The sequence below is a fragment of the Triturus cristatus genome, chromosome 2_2, assembly GCF_964204655.1.
Source record: "Triturus cristatus chromosome 2_2, aTriCri1.1, whole genome shotgun sequence".
Lineage (NCBI taxonomy): Eukaryota > Metazoa > Chordata > Amphibia > Caudata > Salamandridae > Triturus > Triturus cristatus.
This window is the reverse complement of record NC_140582.1, coordinates 1,162,850,474-1,162,870,899: the sequence shown is the minus strand read 5'-3', so window position 1 is coordinate 1,162,870,899 and position 20,426 is coordinate 1,162,850,474. Positions and strand designations below refer to the sequence as shown.

Genomic DNA, 20,426 nt, shown 5'->3' with positions numbered 1-20,426 from the left:
ATAGTAATAATGCTTTACTTTATCAGTCTTAAAGCTGGCTATTGACTCGCCATTTTGAAACTTTTTACAAATATAAAAAGTGTTAAAAGATGGCCCCCTGTAAGTGCTGATGCATAGGCAGCCATCATTGAATGGTCTTATAGCTTATTTAAAGATGGGCTGTGCTGGGAGTGACCTGCAGGACGCAGCTCACTACAAGAGATGATCAGGGTCTGATAGTAACATCTCGGGCGCTCGGGGCCCTCAAAAAGTTAACAAAAGGTAAAAAATAAAAATAAAAATATTTTTTTGAAACCATAAGTGATTTCACAAGTTTTGCTCATGCATATGATTATGTATGGTTGCAGAATACCTATGTATCTATCTGTCTTGATTGATGGACAGACAGACAGACAAGCACACAGGAAGAGCCCTTAGTATCACAAAAAATGAGGTTGGAAGCAGCTAAGTACTTGAAATCAAAAGGCATGTTAAGTTAATGTTCACGAGTCAGTGCAGAGTCTATTTCTGGATGTGAAATGGACTGTCCCAGTCCCTGCCACCAGCTGTGGTCACTTCCGCTTTGTCCCCATGCCAGCTCTGGCCTGTGTGTGGTGCTTGTCCTTCGTTAGTTTCTGGCTCCTCGCTGTGAACTGGATACCGTCCATACACCCCCCATCCTGTGTCATTAATGGATGTCTATTTAAAGCAGTTTCCACTCAGGAAAGGAAACGCAGCTAAGCTATGGCACAGTAGATAGAATAATGGGCAGAGACTGTGAGAGGGGTCACGTCACAGTGTTTAATGAACTCACGCACAAAGAGAGAAGGGGTCAAATCACGGTGCATTGATGGACACAGCAACCAAGAGTGGCAGAGGGGAGTCAGATCACAGTGCATTCATGGAATCATGCACGGAGACTAAGGGGGGGTCATGCACGGAGACTAAGGGGGGTCACATCACAATGCTTTAATGGACTCATGCACTGAGACTTAGAGAGGGGTCACTTCACAGGGCTTTAATAGACACAAGAACAGAGAGTTGGGCGAGGGGTCAGATCACAGTGCATTCATGGAATCATGCCCAGAGACTAAGAGGGGGGTCACATCACCGTGCTTTAATGGACGCATACAGAGAGAGAGAGAAGGGTTCAGATCACAGTGCATTAATGGACTCATGCATTGAGACTTAGAGAGGGGTCACTTCACAGGGCTTTAATAGACACAAGAAGAGAGAGATGGGCGTGGGGTCAAATCATAGTGCATTAATGGAATAATTCACAGAGACTGTGAGCACAGAGAGTTGGGGGAGGTGTCAAATCACAATGCATTAATAGACTCATGCACAAAGAAAGAAGGGGTCAGATCAAAGTGCATTGATGGACACATCCACCAAAAGTGGGAGGGATGGGTCAAATCACAGTTCAATAATGGAATCATGCACAGAGACTAAGTAGGGGTCCCTTCACAGTGCTTTAATGGAGTCATGCACAGAGACTAAGAGAGGGGTCACATCACAGTGCATTAATGAACTCATGCACTGAGACTGTGAGAGGGGCCACATCACAGTGCTTTAATGGACACAAGCAGAGAGAGTTGGGGGAGGGGTCAAATCACAGTGCATTAATGGAAGCATGGACAGAGACTATGAGAGGGGTCACATCACAATGCATTAATGTAATCCTGCACGGAGACTGTGAGAGGGGCCACATCACAGTGCTTTAATGGACACAAGCAGAGAGAGTTGGGGGAGGGGTCAAATCACAGTGCATTAATGGAAGCATGGACAGAGACTGTGAGAGGGGTCACATCACAATGCATTAATGTAATCCTGCACGGAGACTCAGAGGAGGGTCAAGTTATGGTGCATTAATGGAATCATGCTCACAGAACCAGAGAGGGTGATCAAATCATGGTGCATTAATAGAAGCATAAAAAGAATTTGAAAGCAGCCGGGTCGTAGAGGACTGCACCACCAGGACTAGTCACCGGCAGTATGCGATATTGCCCACCTCAAATGATCTGCTGCTTGTAGATCACAAATATAACTATAGAAACGGGTTTGGATGAGAGGCAATATGTAGACACATTTATTTGGATATGCAGCAATATACCAATTAAAAGCATTAGCACATGAATATTTTCTGGTCTTTTATTCTCTGTTGCACTTCATAAGAAACAGCCAGCCAACGCGTTTTGCCCAAACATGGGCCTCTTCAGGGCAAAATATTGTAGACAAAGAACGTGTCCTCTGACGGGTATGTCAGAAGACAAAATTAAAGCGAATCCTAAAATGCATTGATGAAGCTCAATGAATGAAAAACTGAGCAAAGTTTGAGCACAGCTATACAGACAAACATCTGTCTCAAGTTACACAGGGAAGATTTATAACTTGGGAAATCCTCCTGGTGAAAGCCTTGTCTAAGGAAATTTTTAGCAAATGGATAGTCGTGCAGATGAAGAACTGTATAATGCAGCTCCATAGGCACCTTCAGATACATGGAAGCAGTAATTGTGAGTCAGACGCGGGAAGGTTGCCAAATTAGAGTTATAACACATTATAAGGAAGAATGCGGGTAATGCCCATAGAAATGGATAGGATCGTTTTGGTTGATTGATTGTCTTAAGAATTTAATTATGTAGGATTTTATAGCAAGTATAAAAAGAAAACAATGTGAGAAACACATATAGTAAACAGAAAATTACTTCTCACTAAATTTGTAAGGGAGATATAAGCAAGAAGATCAGAAAAAATATTTTCCAGACAAAGAAAGAAGCTGGTTACTTTAAGGAATTCCCTTGGACAGGATGAATATGGATGAGTTTAGGTTTTCATAAAATGTCTCATGTAATACCAAGGAAGTGTAATGGGAATTGTTTAATAGTTCACAATTTTAAATTCAGTTTTCAAGATGAATTCACTGCCAATAGTCCAGACTGACCGTGCTGCTTCGTTTAATTTCCAGCACGCGAGCAGCTGAGGCGATCTCGACATAGCCGAACCTTTCTTGTGGAGTCGGGGATGGGCGAGTTGTGGTCGGAAATGCAGGAAGGTAAGAGGAAGTTGAGCTTGTTATTCAGAAATAATATTCCTTTATTCATTAGGTTGGACTGTCTACTGTTTGTCATGAGGCCTAAACTAGTTCCTAAAGCTGGATGACTAAATGTGGAAATGTCCGTAGTAGGCACGGTCGATGGTCTGCATTTGAACATATCCAGCAAAGTTGGGATCAGCAGGAAACAATAAATGCAATGGCGGCCATTTGAAAGCATATAATAGAAATGGAATCCTGAAGGTGTCTGGAAGGAGTAAATCAATGTAACGATGGATATAGCTATGTTTGGTATTGTGATTTATTATTTTTCGCATTGGTTCAACATCATTTTTGTGAGCTGTGCTATCATTGCATAACTAATGGAGTCTTTCAAGAATGTCTTTGCCAGAGAAATATTTCCTAAGGGAATAGTCACAGATAACTAAGCTCAGTCAGTTTTCAATGAGTTTGTTGGTTTCCTGGAACTTATGGGAATCAAACCCACACGCACTTGTATCATCCGTATCATCCTATGAGTAGTAGACTTGCCACGGGGTCTACCAGAGTGATTAAACACAATTTGCAGTTGTCCATTGTGAATGGTTTGGATTGTCTTCAAGAGTTGGTGTGGACCATACCCATCATGCCCAATGCAGATAAGAGCTTGTCTTTATTTTTCTTAATGAGATGCCATGTGCTTGTGTTCACATTGGTCAGACCCTAGATGGCATTATCCACCATCTCTTCACAATAGGTGACGGAGGTTCCAGAAACAAGGAGGCGTGTGCTGTTGAAGCAGGCAGAGTTCCATCGGTGCTGGTTGCATGTCAAGTTGGGGGATTTTCTCAGGGTGAATTTACCTGGATTTGTACTGAAAAGAATCTCCAGGTTTTCGGAGCAATAGGGTTAAGGTTGTCCAGGAGTCTGTGCCCATTCTAGAAGGTGAGGAATGGTGGAGTATGGATAGATTGTATATGCTCCTGGTGGAAAGTGTGTCTGTTGTATTAAAGGATGTAGATTCTATTCACCTCACAATGGGGCATATTTACTAGAGAAGTGGCGGAGCGTGGCGTTAGCCTCCTTGGCTTACCGCCACGCTCCACCACTTCAGAAACGCAGGGCTGCACCATATTTACAAAAATATGGTGCAGCCCTCCGTTTCCCCCTGCACTGGCGCTAAATTTAGCAGCCTAGCGCCAACGCAGGCACCCTATAATGCAAGGGTGTCTGCATTGAGGGGAAGTTTGTTTATGTGCAGGAAGATCCCTCTTCCTGCACATAAACAATCTTTAAATGGGGTATTGAAACTTCATAGAGTTGCGAAACGTTATTTTTTTATTGTTTATGTGCAGGAAGAGTCACCTTCCTGCCAATAAACAATCAAAGTCCTGTTGCTGTGTCTATGTGTGGCGCACAATGCAGCACACATGGAAACAGCAAAAACGATGAAAAAATTAAACATTTCTCCTCGTTGCGCCAGGGTAAGGCCAGGCTTTCCCTGGTCTTAATTTTGGCGCTGCCTCCTATTTAGGCCCCCCTTGTAAATAGGGGGCAGCGTCAAATTCAATGGGAGTTGTGGTGGAATGCCCACCGTAACACCCCTTGTCCACATCTTTCACGCTAACTATAGCGTGAAAGGGGGCCTTATTTACAAGGCAGCATTAACCTCTTCCATGCGTTGGACGGCCCCCGGCCGTCTGACGTCACGGTGGGCGTGTGCGGAAGACGGCCGGGGGCCGTCCAAACTGCGCACGCGTGGAATTCTCCAGCACAGCGAGGGAATTCCGGCCGCAGCGAAGCGGTTAAGCCACGTTAAGTGGCCTAACGCTGCTTTGTAAATAAGGCGAAGCCCCTATCGCCATAGGGACGTCAATAAAAATGACGTTGTGGTGGCGATAGGGGCTTGTAAATATCCCACAAAGTCAAAACTTACAGAGGATTCAGGTGACAGTTCTATGGATATTCTAACTTCAACTGGAAGTTTTTTCCCAACTTGGCGGTCACAGAGGGAGAAGGTGACTTTGGACAGCTTCAGTGTTTGTGTGCGATCTATTTAGGATTGTCTTCTGCTAATTATTATTCTTTGCCTTTGTCCGTACGTGTGTGGTAGCGTATGTGTGTATTTGTTTGTGTTGGTGTGTCCGTTATGGGTTGTGGTGTGGAAGTGCAGGTGTGTCTGTATTGTGTTGATGTGTTGGGTTTTCACTGGGTCAATTGTAATTTACATTACACTGTATGGGGCGTTTTGGTGTCTTTTATTCAGTTTAGAAAGTAGCCATGGAGTAGAATGTATGCTAGGTAACTAGACTCCTGGGTGGTTGGGTGAGTTACTTACTCCTGTAAAGACACCTCCATAAAGATGACTGTCTACTGTGTGTAGCGGCATCTTTTCACTATCCCTTTACGTCCCGCTGATGCACAATGGAGGGAGACTACTTCTAGATCAAGGCTGTACATTTTCTAAACTTGTGCTAAGTGTTGTAATGTACTCATCTAACCCCTGGGCACCTAGCTACCTTTTTGGAATTCATTGGCCTCTGAGTTCTACACTCATGTGGAGCTGAGCACGAGCGAAGTAATTTTTCCCTATTTTTTAAAGATCTCGCGTCAGGGAGCACACATTTATTATGCATATTTGATAGGAAAGTGTGGAAAGAACAGAGGAATAAAGAACACAGGGAAACTATTTAATCTGAATGATATTTATGCCTCGCCCTGGAAATAGTGAGTGAAAGATTCCCATCTCTGCTGCCTGAGAAAAACACCCTCCATTTTGTTTCCACGTCGCTGCAGCCAATCAACATTAGATCATGTTTTCCTTTCCTGTTGTACAGAAATCCAGAAATACTGACTGAAAACAGGACAATGTGGTATTGTGTGCTGAGGGGGCTTCGGCATTTAGGACTAAGCACATGTGAGATGTGATATTCGAGGAGGGAGGGGCTCTTAGGAGAATCTGAGGGACACGGAGGGATGTAGGGACAGAGAAAGTCAAGAAAATGCAGAGACGGGGACAGAAAATAAGAGAGAGGCGGGATAAATGGAGACCAAGAGGGAAATAAACATAGATATAGAGCGAAGCGGGCAAGTAAAATTGAAAAAATAGGGAGGAGACAGTGAGGATCAGGTGCATACAAAGGGAGAAAGAAGTCTGTTTAGGCTATTAAGAAGACAGATTATTTTTAATATATTCACATATACTTTAATTATTCATGTACTTATTTTATCTCTTTTTGGTGTTTTCATAGCCGTCTTGTCAACCGCCTACTTTCCAGTTCTAGTTTCCAAATGAGCCATCACTCGAGTTAGCATGATGTGATTAAACAATGGTTAAAAAGAGTATGCGGTTATCCAATAGAAAGCCTCTTTATAATTCATTCTTCTATGACTACTGGTTTGCAGGTCATTTGCCTGTTTGGGGGGGTGGTCATTTGCATGGGTGTGGTTCAGTGGGTTGGTGGGTGCGTGGTCAATCTCGCAGTTTGGTGGCTAATGTGGGGACAGGTAGTTGGTGGTGGTCTGTTTGGCTGAGGAGGGGCTGTGGAGGTGGTATGTGTTTGATAGGTATATGGTCAGTTCCTCTCACTGGTGCCTGCAAGGAGGTGTGTGGTTTATGTGCAGTTGTTTCTGCTGGTACATAGCTATAGAGCGGGTGGATGGTTGGTGTGGGCGGTCAGTTCCAGTGGTAAGTGGCTATGGAGGGAGCGGTTGGTTGGTGGGTGAGTGGTCAGTTCTGCTGATAGGTGGCTTCGGAGAATATGGCTGTTTAATGTTTATGTTCCCCTGGTATGTAGCTACAAAGGGTTGGTTGGTGATGGGTCTGTGGTCTGTTCTGCAGAAAGGTTGCATTTAGAGGTTAAAAGAGGTGGGGGTTGAGCCCGCTTCCACTGGGCTCTACGTTTTTTTATCACGCACTACTTTGCGACATCATTAGACTCCAACGTCTTTGGTTGGTTCTTTCTCCATTCTGTGAAATGAAATGAAAACAATATTTATAACTCGCGTGGTTACCCAAGGGCATCCCAGCGCTATGGGCAGAACCGATTTAAAGCTGAGGCAGGATCATTTGGGGAAAAGCCAAGTTTTAAGCATCTTGCGGAAAGCCATATGGTTGGGTTCCTTTCGTAGTTGCAGAAGGAGTGAGTTCCACAGCTTAGCAGCGTTGTAAGAAAAAAGACGGCCACCGCTTCTAGTCCTCTTAATTCTGGGGACATAGGCCAGATGAAGATCATTAGAGCGAAGGGCTCTATTAGCTAGGTAGGGCTGGACCAAGTTCCGGCTGCGTGTCGGGAGTGGTCGGATTACGCTTAGGACTGCTCCTGGGGATCCAAGACTAAAGACAGATTGAAGTGCAGGAGCTTAGGGTAAATGACACACTAGCCGTGCCTAGGAAGGGTTTTGGAAGCGCTGGATAGATATTTATTTTTTATCGTATCATAACATAATTGAATCCTGTACAATCAATATTTATAAAACAGTAAAGTACAAGACAAGGCGACCCAGATTATAAGCAGTTGAATACAAACAATACAGTACGAAAGAAGCACAAATCCAGATCCCACTCTCACCTGCCGTAGTGTCGTGATTGCGCGCCAGTACTGACACCACTTCCGTTGACCACGCTAGAGGACTTAGCGGAAGAGCAGGGGCGGGACTATGCAGCGTGCCATGTTGTTTGCCACAGCTCTACACTAGGAAGCACAATGTTACGAAGATTATACAACTCACAGCTGAACCTTGTAACGTTATTATTGTTAACATTTTAATAAACATTACAGTTCTTAACAACTCATAAGACACCAACAGATATACAAACTAAATTCAAAATAACAATTCGTTAAAATATTAAAAGTTATTTAAGATGTCTCCTGCCTGCCAATGGGGTCGCTGGTGAATACAATTGGAAACAAATCTCATTGCAGCCTCAATCCATCGGATAAAGTTTACATTAAACTATGGCTATAGGATTCTTCTGTGTGAACTCGTATACCTAACGCACAAGAACAAGACATGAGACAAAGACATATTGCAAACTCAACAGACAAAGATTGCCCTAAATTCCACTTCTACCTTTGTCCGTGCTTGGATCTCCACGCTTCAGGCTGGGAGGGAGGGCGAGAAGAATTTTAAGCAATTTTAATTTAACCAGGAGGCCAGAGATGGATCCAAGCACTGACCCCTACAAATGTTGTATTCTGAACATAAATTCAATTCAATTATGTTTTAGCTGTGGTGCAATTCAGGTTGGCTAAGCTGGCATTAAGAAAGGCGGTTTAAAAATTACTTATTGGTGTCGATATCGAAAGTGGTCCGTGGACAAGCCGAGTCAGGTCTGTAGTGGGAGAGTGCCATAATGGAAATCCTACCGGCATCTCTAAACCCCCTCCCGGACCCATGACTTGAAATCAGTCTCTACTTCACAGTCCTGTGGCTTTTGGAAATCCCAGAAGGCCACGTAGGTAAAACCGTGAGTTTTACCTTCCATACGTCTCCACAGGTCACGATACGCCTTAGAGAGCATATACCGCCGTAGAGCTCTGGTCCTGATGAATGCTTAGCATAATTGCACCTAAAAGCAAAAACATGTCAACCACCTTTCACTTTTTATACTAAACCGGACGGGTCTGGTCAACTAACCAGCCAGCTTACGTCCGTCTCACCTGCTTTTAACGATTTCTGGTTTTCCCCCATTAAAATCACTTTTGGATAAAACCAGCCATCTTTTAAACGTGCACCACTTTTGCACTTACATTCTCTCACGAAAAAACCCGCTCTGCTGTAATTCAGGCGTCATAGCACACCAGGGGGGCACTCGGCTTCTCTTGTGGGAACCCAATGATGAAGCATGTCACCAACTAGGTTGGTGAGAGAGGGTTCTTTTAAACAAAAAGGTTTTTCCTCGTGCTGTTCATTCCTTTAGTGTTCTTTTCTTTAGATTTCTTCTGTCACTCTTCTGTTACTGAGTATACTCTTCAGGGGGAATAAGAGTGATTAACCCTCTCTCTCCTGTTGTTAATATTGATATCGAAACTGGAGCACATTGAAGGAGAGTTTATTTAATTCTCGAGTAGGGCTTATTAATCAAAACACTATAGGGATGTATTCGGATCACCACCAATCCAAAGTTTGATAAACATGGCCCTTCTATGAGCCGTGCGGCATGAGCGAAAGGTTGGACAAAAAGAGTATAGATTGCATTTCACTAATTGAATTTAAGGATGAGAGGTCCATGTCCAGTAAAGATTAAATATCTCTGCTATGTGGAAGTGCAAAATCCCTTTTAGGCTCCAGCTTCCTGTTGGAGGCCATTAGTTTAGAATACATTACAAATACAGAGTGGGTTTTGGGTCAGCCCCTTGCCTATGATGGCTTTATGTCTCTCATTTCCCTGTTTAAAATTAGATGGATTTTCTCCTTATTCTATCAACGTCCTCTTGCCCCACTTGATCATGTTTCCCCACCTGCCTCACTTTGGCAGTCAGCCATCTTAAAGTGATTTTGAACATTAGATGACTGTCCATGCATGAGCACGCATGTGGGTTCCACGTCTTTAAATGGCTTTTGATTTCAACAAACTCCATTCAAAGATGGCTGGTGTGGATGCGCACTCATGCATGGCAGCCATCTCTGTACTGGGGTTATAAAAACAAATTAAAAGGCATTCAGTGATGACTGTCGCGGCTGTGTGTGCATGTGCAGCGACCATGTTTGAATGGAGGAGTTTTTTAATACTACAGAAAGCTTTCAAAGATGACTGCTGTGAGTGCACACTCATCGGCGGTGGCCATCTTTGAATGTAATTTATATCATTTAACCAAATCCCACTCAAAATTGGCACCCACTGATAATCTTTCATTGGCAGCTGCCAACTAAGATCAAAAAAGAAATTGGAAAAGTCAGTAGGTTCCAAGAGCAAGAACTGTTGGATTAGCCAATGCCTGTTGAACACATGCTCTCCAAATATTCATAGTTAAGTTTTGAGTCTAAGATAGCGGCATGACAAGGTTACAGTGTCAAATCGAGTCTTCTGATAGTTTTCACAACATTAATAAAGAAGTCTAGATCGCAATTTGCATGTGTGTAAATGTAACCAACGAGAGCTCTCCTCCACCGTCCTTTACAGACGAGCATTGGCATAGCCAATAAGTCTCGTCTTTGGAACCTTATAAGTGTTTAGCCATGCAACAGTTGATGTTGTGCCACCAAGGATATTGTGCTGGACAACTAAACACTTATAAGGTCCCAAAGGCGAGACCTATTTGCTATGCCAATGCTTGTTAAATTTACGGCACTTGTACAGCGCTTTATCAAGGTGGGTGGACAACTTGCTAATGAACTTTCTGGCGCTGTCCACAAGGGGGCAATGGCTGACACAAAAATGGCTCCAGTATGTAAAGTTCTGTTGGAGTCGTTGAGAATGAACACAGTTTTATGGGAGGATAATTATGCGGAAAGGCGTTATATGGTTTTATTGCTCCTTGTTCTCTTTTGCAACTAAGGTTGTGTGATTAGGACAGCCCGTGGGTATACTGCATGTTACTGCGTGCAGCCTGTGGGTCAGTTTTCAACCGTTACATCAATCACCCTTTATTCAGGATAGCTTGGCGCGTTATTTACAAAATGTGGGTGTGCGTGTAAAGTGCACACTACAGGTTTAATATTGTGTTTGATAGCTGTCACTCGTAACAGAGTTTAAAAAGTCGCTTTATAGTGCAGTATGAGCATGGTCCCCTATTAATGCAATAATCGTTCATATTTAGACTGCTCACTCACCGTATGTACATGTGACCTATTTATGCCAAGGTGTTTCCTCCATGTGTGCCTACGAGTTAATGTGTAAAGGCAGTGGATGTGATCGTGCATTTGCCCGATGATGTTGGAGTCTTCATACGCTAGGAGTGATTGGTGCACATTATGCAGGAGAAATGCTTTTATCAGAGTCAGCGCGACCCCTGTCCCACCCCCTTCCCTGCCCATCGCCCCACCGAGAAATTACAAAAGAGAGAAAGGTTACTTTCAAGGTTTTATCATGTATAAAACAAAATAAAATTCACACATCTATGTATGAGCAGCACAAAATAGAAAACACATGGTTTTAATCATGTCATGACAACAGTACCTTTTTAAAAGTCTTTATTGCGATTATTCATCTTAAAACAACAGTACCACGACACATAAAGTGCATCTCTGCGGTTGTAACGACAGATGGATGTAAACAAACAAAAAGTCTTATGACTCATGGTTCACACGGCATTGGGCCGCACAGTTGTGATTTCAGACATAACACTTGTCTAGAGTCAACGCGCAGCAACAAGACTGCAAGAAGCCTTCTGAGCAGTCCATCTTGGCTCTGTCTGGGGGCGGGGTATATATAGAGCTTCGGATGGGGGCATCCTTTAGAAGGGTTTCTAGCACCGGGAAGGGGCGTGAGATAGAGCCTCGAATCCAGATGCGACATGACTAGTGGGGGGGGGGACCTGGGCCATGGGTAAGGGTAATAATACTTTGTAAAAACCTCAGCTGGTGGAGGAGAAATTTAGGAAGAGTTGAGAGTCCTGGGGAGGGTAGAGGAAAGGGCGCATGGCAGAGCTTGTCACTTGAGGGCATTGTATAGGGTCTGAAAACCCTTTCTGTTGTTTAAAACAGCATCTGTGGAGGGGCGGCAAAACTTTAATACTCTGGCACGTGTCCTGGATGAGCAAAAACTCCCCTAAGGGGTGGTGGCATGAGCACTAGGAGAAGAGGAAGCTTTATCGCGCCCAGACCGGAACTGCAGTAACAGGCCTGCAGCATCTACCTTGCAGGAGCGAGCAGACGCGCGTGCAGGCACGCTAATTGGAAACAGATGGCCCCTGCGCGCTGCTGCTCGCTCCCGCAAGGTGGATGCCACCACAAGCATGAGTGCTTGAAAAGAGCTGACCAATTCCAAAAGGTCATCTCCTAGTGCATCGCATTTGCGGTGCCTAGGCGAGACCTAAAACACAGCAAAAAAGAGAAGAGAGAAGATTCCTGGACTATATCTCAAGGTTCTACATTAGGGATGTAAATACTATAAATTAGTCTACGATACAGGAGTACGGATACAGGAATAGGTAAGGCGAAGGGAGACGTGCAAAGTATTCCACCAGCGCAGCACGCGCACAGGAAGTAAATGTGCTTTTGACTTTAGAGCATTGGTAACCCTGCAGGTGTCCAGTAAGGCAGCACTTCTTCTATATGGGTGGGTCATCTACCCTGGTCATTCATGGCCTACAGAAACTGTAGAGCTTGCCACTTAGAAGTCTGTGATGTAGGCACACCTCACTGATGAGCCAGGAGAAATGAAGAGTTTAAGAGTGCAAGAGATGTGTCTCGCTGATGAACCGGGAGAAATGAAGTGTTTAGGACTTCAAGAGAGATGTGACTTGCTGATGAACCCGGAGAAATGAAGAATTTAGGACTCCAAGAGAGATGTGTCTCACTGTGGAGAAATGAAGAGTTTAGGACTCGAAGAGAGATGTGTCTCGCTGACGAACCAGGAGAAATGAAGAGTTTAGGTCTCCAAGAGAGATGTGTCTCGCTAAAGAACCAGGAGAAATTAAGAATTTAGGACTGGAAGAGAGATATGTCTTGAACCAGGAGAAATGAAAAGTTGAGGACTGGAAGAAAGATGTGTCTCACTGATGAACCAGGAGAAACGAAGAGTTTAGGACTCCAAGAGAGATGTGTCTCGCTGATGAACAAGGAGAAATGAAGAGTTCAGGACTGGAAGAGAGATGTGTCTCACTGTTGAACCAGGAGAAACGAAGAGTTTAAGACTCCAAGAGAGATGTGTCTCACTGATGAACCATGAGAAAGGAAGAGTTCAGGACTCCAAGAGAGATGTGTCTCACTGATGAACCAGGAGAAACGAAGAATTTGGGACTCCAAGAGAGATGTGTCTCGCTGATGAACCAGGAGAAATGAAGAGCTTAGGACTCCAAGAGAGATGTGTCTCACTGATGAACCAGGAGAAACGAAGAGTTTAGGACTTCAAGAGACATGTGTCTCACTGAGGAGAAATGAAAAGTTTAAGACTCCAAGAGAGATGTGTCTCACTGATAAACCAGCATGCTGTCCTCCTCATGAAAACTGGTTAAACCTGGTTAGAGGAACATTTGACTATCTTACAATTAAGCAAATTATTTTTCTCTGGTTACTAAGACCTGCTTTAATGTGGCATCTGTTCTCCTCTCGCCATCAGCTCTGCATGAGAGTGTTAGAAATTCAAGTCACAACATGTAAATGGCACAACAGTGTGATCTTTTAATGAGAGAGGACCCGTCTATTCTATTGGAGGACATTGGGCAGGCTGATGTATAAGGGACAATACAGAAAAAACACTAACCACAGCTATTTGTGATTCCAGAGTCTGTGGCCCTTTTCAGACCAGGGTCACAAGCTTACCTTTGCTATAATTTGCCAGCGAGTGGAACTGAGTTACGTCATCAGGCCAGACTGGAGAAGTGTGAATTTTAACCTCACCCGCAGGCTGTATTTAAAAGCCAAAATGTTGGAAAAGAAAGTAAAGAAAAAATTCCCTAAGCCCACGCCCACCCATCTGCTATTTGTCACTCAACTAATGAAGCTGCGCTCTCTGGACAGCCCTATCTCTAGGTCCATTAATCAACGTGATCTGGGAAGTTACATTTCTGACCTTACCAAGGAAGGGCGGTATTTTTATAAAGGGTCCAGCTAAGCCCATAGAACAATGTGAGGGCGGGTCATATAAATAAATTGTGTGTATAGAACGGCAGGAAACGCACGTTTCTTCGTAGACTGGCCGGGGTAAGAGAAAGTGCACGGCTGAGAGGGAGCTCAGGGAAGGGCCTGTCCTATTTATAGGGCCCTACACAGACTTGCTAGGTTGGGGTGGACAGCCATTTACGTTTCCTCTGTGTTTAGTCATACTTCCTTTCACAGACGACATGGCGAGCTGTTCATGCCACTGAGACATCATGCATTAGGTCTGTGTTGTTCACTTAACACGCATGTGCATTCTGGGAGTTGTAGTGTTAGCTACCATCAGGTCAACTAAATGTGCATAATGGCTAGATTTCAGTGCTCTGCAAAAGCAGAGAGGGAGAGAGAAAGTGTGTGTGGTTTATTTTGGTATAACTGAATAAATTATGGGGTCCAATTAGGTCAAGGCCACTGGATTTATGCGGCAGGGGAGGGTCAAATTATGCTGCAGGGTTGAAGAAAAGTCAAATTATGCAGCAAATGCAACACATTTTTTAATAGTATTACTTTGTTGTTTTGTCATTTTTACACTTGTTAATACTGTCTGAGCTTTAGTCGCACATCATTAGAACCAGTTTAACACCCAAATATAGCAATAAGCCACAGAAAGGTGACCAGTCAAGCTTTGCAAAGGGCCTTCCACTGCGCAGCAACACGTCGCTGCGTTTTTAGTAACTTTTGAACCGCTAGAGCTAGATTTGTTTTGTTAAAATCTGCAGATTATGCAGCATATGATTGATTATGCGGCTAATGCGGCAAATGTCTAATCATGCAAAAAACACTGCGGTGGCACAATCGCATCATTCTAACAGCCGTGATTTAAGTGCACACAACGATGCTCCCCCTTCAGACTGTCCTCTGTGCTTGTTGTACAAGATAACCTGCACGTCCCTGTGCACAGGACCCCCTCCGGGGACTTCGGAAATCGTCTGGACTATGTTGAGGCTGCATAAAAGCAGAGCAGGAAGATGAGGTTTAGAGCACGCACAAATAGGTGCGAGTTCCACACACGGGTGGGTGTAGGAGGGGGAAGGGTGAGTAGAGTTACCGATGGCAGACTGAGCCCTATACAACAGCCAGGTAACAATAACACGTTTATTACACAGTTGTTTGCACGGAAACGTCTATTGGATAATGTCACGCTCCGCTTGGGGACTCGGGGCACTGTACAAACTAAAGCCACTCAGTTTTACCTCGCCTAGCAAGATGCGTCATTGAGCTATAGCATCGCCGCTGACATCTGAGTGTGACCGGCAGATCACAAGACCCTATTCCAGCAAGGCACCAAACACGCTTCCGAAATTGGTACATTAGGAACCATTCAATCTGAGTAATCATCACAAATTATATTTATTTATAGCGCTTATCGATACTCGGAAATTCATCAAGCACTGCACACAAACAAGTTATCATTCATCTTTCGGAGGTCGATAAATGGATAACAGCACAGTCAACAAAAAGTGGAGAGTGCTTTTGGACGGGATCAGGGGAATTGTGACCTTTCCATATTTCCAGGTCTGCCCTGCTTTAACATATACACAGAGTGAGCTGTGGCTCCGCCCCCCAGCAGGATACCCTTTTCACCTCGTGCTATTAGCTGTTTGGCGTGTCATTCCGCCTCCCGTGCTTCCATTGTAATGAATGGGGCTATTTTACATCTCAAAAGTATACTGAATCATCAGACATTACATTCTTTATCTCTGATGCATTGTATGCAGGATGTAATCATTTTTGTGTTTTCACTGCGGCACAGTTCTTAAGATATTTTTAACAGGAATCAAAATGCAAGCCAGACTTTTGGCTTTGCCAGTGCTTGTTTTAGTCGATATTCTCATTTGGTCTTCTTGACTTGCTTTGTATCACTTTTAATCTTTGTTTTTATCTCCGATCAGTCCGCCCAGATCTAATTAACTGTAATGACCGCCTTCTGACGGCACACTCTCCAGACAGTGTCCCTCTCGTGGGTGGTAATTGCTTCAGTTCACTGCTGAGTAATTCCCAAACCGCACTTGAATGAACCACCGTGTACTTATTGAATCAAGCCTGGAATGCTGAACGTTGGAAAACATTGGAGACATTGTAAATGCTCCGCTATGCTGTTCGTGATTTGGAAGAGCTGCTTTATTGTGTGCAGGAGGAAAGCTTACCTTGAAGCTGAACACACGTAAAATGTGTCACTTGCTTGCACTAAATATATGCACATTCTGTCAGTGCTTAATTTGTGCAGGTGGTGGGCAGTGGTGCTCGTTTTTGGGCACCTGAACTTATTTTTCATCACCTGTATCAAAGCAAGGGAGAGAGAGTGACTTCAGAGGGAGAAAGAAATAGGAAGATAAAGACAAGAATACAGTAACAAAGAGAGAAATCAGGGATAAATAAGACCCTGCAGTAGTTAAATAAAGAGACAGAACGTAGGGTGGTGGAACAGAGAGGCATGAGCGGCAAGCAAGAACTGATAGCTTTGGTATTCGGTATCCCTGGCATTTGACAGTACTTATTGCTTAGGCCTTAATCAACGTCAGGAAAGTTCTGGCACTATTGGCACACTGCCAAAAAAACAACGACTACCTGGTACCAACTCGCTCTTCTAAACAAAGTGAAACCATTTCTTCCAGAAAGCGAGTTCAGAACTGCTGTTCAAGCCCTCGTACTCCTGTGTCTGAAATGGTGGTAATGCCACACTCAACGGCATTCCGATACCGCACTGGCACAGCTTAGGCACATCCTACACTCCGCAGCACATCTCATCCAAGGCCTGAAGAAATATGACCACATCGCCCCTATCCCTATAGAATGCCATCGCCCCCCGCAGCACATCTCATCCAAAGTCTGAAGAAATATGACCACATCGCCCCTATCCCGATGGAATGCCATCGCCCCCGCAGCACATCTCATCCAAGGCCTGAAGAAATATGACCACATCGCCCCTATCCTGATGGAATGCCATCGCCCCCGCAGCACATCTCATCCAAGGCCTGAAGAAATATGACCACATCGCCCCTATCCTGATGGAATGCCATCGCCCCCGCAGCACATCTCATCCAAGGCCTGAAGAAATATGACCACATCGCCCCTATCCTGATGGAATGCCATCGCCCCCCACAGCACATCTCATCCAAGGCCTGAAGAAATATGACCACATCGCCCCTATCCTGATGGAATGCCATCGCCCCCGCAGCACATCTCATCCAAGGCCTGAAGAAATATGACCACATCGCCCCTATCCCTATAGAATGCCATCGCCCCCGCAGCACATCTCATCCAAGGCCTGAAGAAATATGACCACATCGCCCCTATCCCTATAGAATGCCATCGCCCCCGCAGCACATCTCATCCAAGGCCTGAAGAAATATGACCACATCGCCCCTATCCTGATGGAATGCCATCGCCCCCGCAGCACATCTCATCCAAGGCCTGAAGAAATATGACCACATCGCCCCTATCCTGATGGAATGCCATCGCCCCCCGCAGCACATCTCATCCAAGGCCTGAAGAAATATGACCACATCGCCCCTATCCCTATAGAATGCCATCGTCCCCGCAGCACATCTCATCCAAGGCCGGAAGAAATATGACCACATCGCCTCTATCCTGATGGAATGCCATCGCCCCCGCAGCACATCTCATCCAAGGCCTGAAGAAATATGACCACATCGCCCCTATCCTGATGGAATGCCATCGCCCCCGCAGCACATCTCATCCAAGGCCTGAAGAAATATGACCACATCGCCCCTATCCCTATAGAATGCCATCGCCCCCGCAGCACATCTCATCCAAGGCCTGAAGAAATATGACCACATCGCCCCTATCCTGATGGAATGCCATCGCCCCCCGCAGCACATCTCATCCAAGGCCTGAAGAAATATGACCACATCGCCCCTATCCCTATAGAATGCCATCGCCCCCCGCAGCACATCTCATCCAAGGCTTGAAGAAATATGACCACATCGCCCCTTTCCTGATGGAATGACATCGTCCCCCTGCAGCACATCTCATCCAAGGCCGGAAGAAATATGACCACATCGCCCCTATCCCTATAGAATGCCATCGCCCCCGCAGCACATCTCATCCAAGGCCTGAAGAAATATGATCACATCGCCCCTATCCCGATGGAATGCCATCGCCCCCCGCAGCACATCTCATCCAAGGCCTGAAGAAATATGACCACATCGCCCCTATCCTGATGGAATGCCATCGCCCCCCGCAGCACATCTCATCCAAGGCCGGAAGAAATATGACCACATCGCCCCTATCCCTATAGAATGCCATCGCCCCCCGCAGCACATCTCATCCAAGGCCTGAAGAAATATGACCACATCGCCCCTATCCCTATAGAATGCCATCGCCCCCGCAGCACATCTCATCCAAGGCCTGAAGAAATATGACCACATCGCCCCTATCCCTATAGAATGCCATCGCCCCCGCAGCACATCTCATCCAAGGCCTGAAGAAATATGACCACATCGCCCCTATCCTGATGGAATGCCATCGCCCCCCGCAGCACATCTCATCCAAGGCCTGAAGAAATATGACCACATCGCCCCTATCCTGATGGAATGCCATCGCCCCCCACCCCCGCAGCACATCTCATCCCTGAAGGCCTGAAGAAATATGATCACCTCATCCCTCTACTGATGGAATGCCATCGCCCCCCCACCCCCGCAGCACATCTCATCCAAGGCCTGAAGAAATATGACCACATCGCCCCTATCCTGATAGAATGCCATCGCCCCCGCAGCACATCTCATCCAAGGCCTGAAGAAATATGATCACATCGCCCCTATCCCTATAGAATGCCATCGCCCCCGCAGCACATCTCATCCAAGGCCTGAAGAAATATGACCACATCGCCCCTATCCCTATAGAATGCCATCGTCCCCGCAGCACATCTCATCCCTGAAGGCCTGAAGAAATATGATCACCTCATCCCTCTACTGATGGAATGCCATCGCCCCCCCACCCCCGCAGCACATCTCATCCAAGGCCTGAAGAAATATGATCACATCGCCCCTATCCTGATAGAATGCCATCGCCCCCGCAGCACATCTCATCCAAGGCCTGAAGAAATATGACCACATCGCCCCTATCCTGATGGAATGCCATCGCCCCCGCAGCACATCTCATCCAAGGCCTGAAGAAATATGATCACATCGCCCCTATCCCTATAGAATGCCATCGCCCCCGCAGCACATCTCATCCAAGGCCTGAAGAAATATGACCACATCGCCCCTATCCCTATAGAATGCCATCGCCCCCCGCAGCACATCTCATCCAAGGCCTGAAGAAATATGACCACATCGCCCCTATCCTGATGGAATGCCATCGCCCCCGCAGCACATCTCATCCAAGGCCTGAAGAAATATGACCACATCGCCCCTATCCCTATAGAATGCCATCGTCCCCGCAGCACATCTCATCCAAGGCCTGAAGAAATATGACCACATCGCCCCTATCCTGATGGAATGCCATCGCCCCCCACCCCCGCAGCACATCTCATCCCTGAAGGCCTGAAGAAATATGATCACCTCATCCCTCTACTGATGGAATGCCATCGCCCCCCCACCCCCGCAGCACATCTCATCCAAGGCCTGAAGAAATATGACCACATCGCCCCTATCCTGATGGAATGCCATCGCCCCCGCAGCACATCTCATCCAAGGCCTGAAGAAATATGACCACATCGCCCCTATCCTGATGGAATGCCATCGCCCCCCGCAGCACATCTCATCCAAGGCCTGAAGAAATATGACCACATCGCCCCTATCCTGATGGAATGCCATCGCCCCCGCAGCACATCTCATCCAAGGCCTGAAGAAATAAGATCACATCGCCCCTATCCCTATAGAATGCCATCGCCCCCCCACCCCCGCAGCACATCTCATCCAAGGCCTGAAGAAATATGACCACATCGCCCCTATCCTGATGGAATGGCATCGACGCTCCTTGCCGGCCTGCACATCTTCAAAACCAGCGGCATCATTTACAAAGTCATCACAACCAGCCTCCCTGCTTGTCTTGCAGGCACACTCACCGTCTCCTGCTGGTTCTCAGCACAGCGGCAGCCAGGGTACCATCAAAAAGTAGACTAAGAAAGACACCAGGCCTTTTCCGTTTATGCACCCAGGATCTGTAACAACATCCCCATATCTGTCAGGATGGCCTCAACGCTGCTCCAATTTAGGAAAGAGTGGAAGGCGCACCTCTTTAAAGAACTCTACATCACAAGGCTTTAACCAACCCAGCTCCCTTTCCTGTTACTCGCTGACTTTATACTTGTGTTTGACCATGTAGAGTGCGCCGTTGCCTTGTAGCTAGGTCTGCGCTAGAGAAATACCATACACACACATCATTTTATACACATGGCTCCAGCCTGATGCCTATCAGGGCCCGTATTATGCATTGTGCCCCTGGGACACAATGGGCGTGGGAGCCCGCTTTGAGCAACCCCCAGGGCACAATGGATTCACAGAAGGGGCGGCAGACACTTCTGCGTCCCCTTCTGTAATGCAGATAGCTCTGGCGCACATGTGCCACCAATATTATCATGAAAGGGCGTTTCCTCATTTGCATGGGCGCGTGGCCCCATACAAACGAGGGAATTACTTTGCCTCTGCGCCCGCGCCATATAACCAGCGTGGGTGCGTAGGCAAAC

At 45.9% G+C, this 20,426-nt stretch overlaps 1 protein-coding gene across 1 annotated transcript in view; it reads left to right on the top strand.

Moving 5' to 3' along the window:
- The window catches only part of LOC146863287 (heat shock 70 kDa protein 12B-like), a 209,444-nt gene that overhangs the window by 146,697 nt on the left and 42,321 nt on the right, over positions 1-20,426 (top strand). Inside the window, exon 9 of the mRNA XM_085642702.1 lies at positions 2,945-3,031. Coding sequence (XP_085498828.1) covers positions 2,945-3,031 — 87 coding nt within the window. The remainder of the gene's footprint in view (positions 1-2,944; positions 3,032-20,426) is intronic.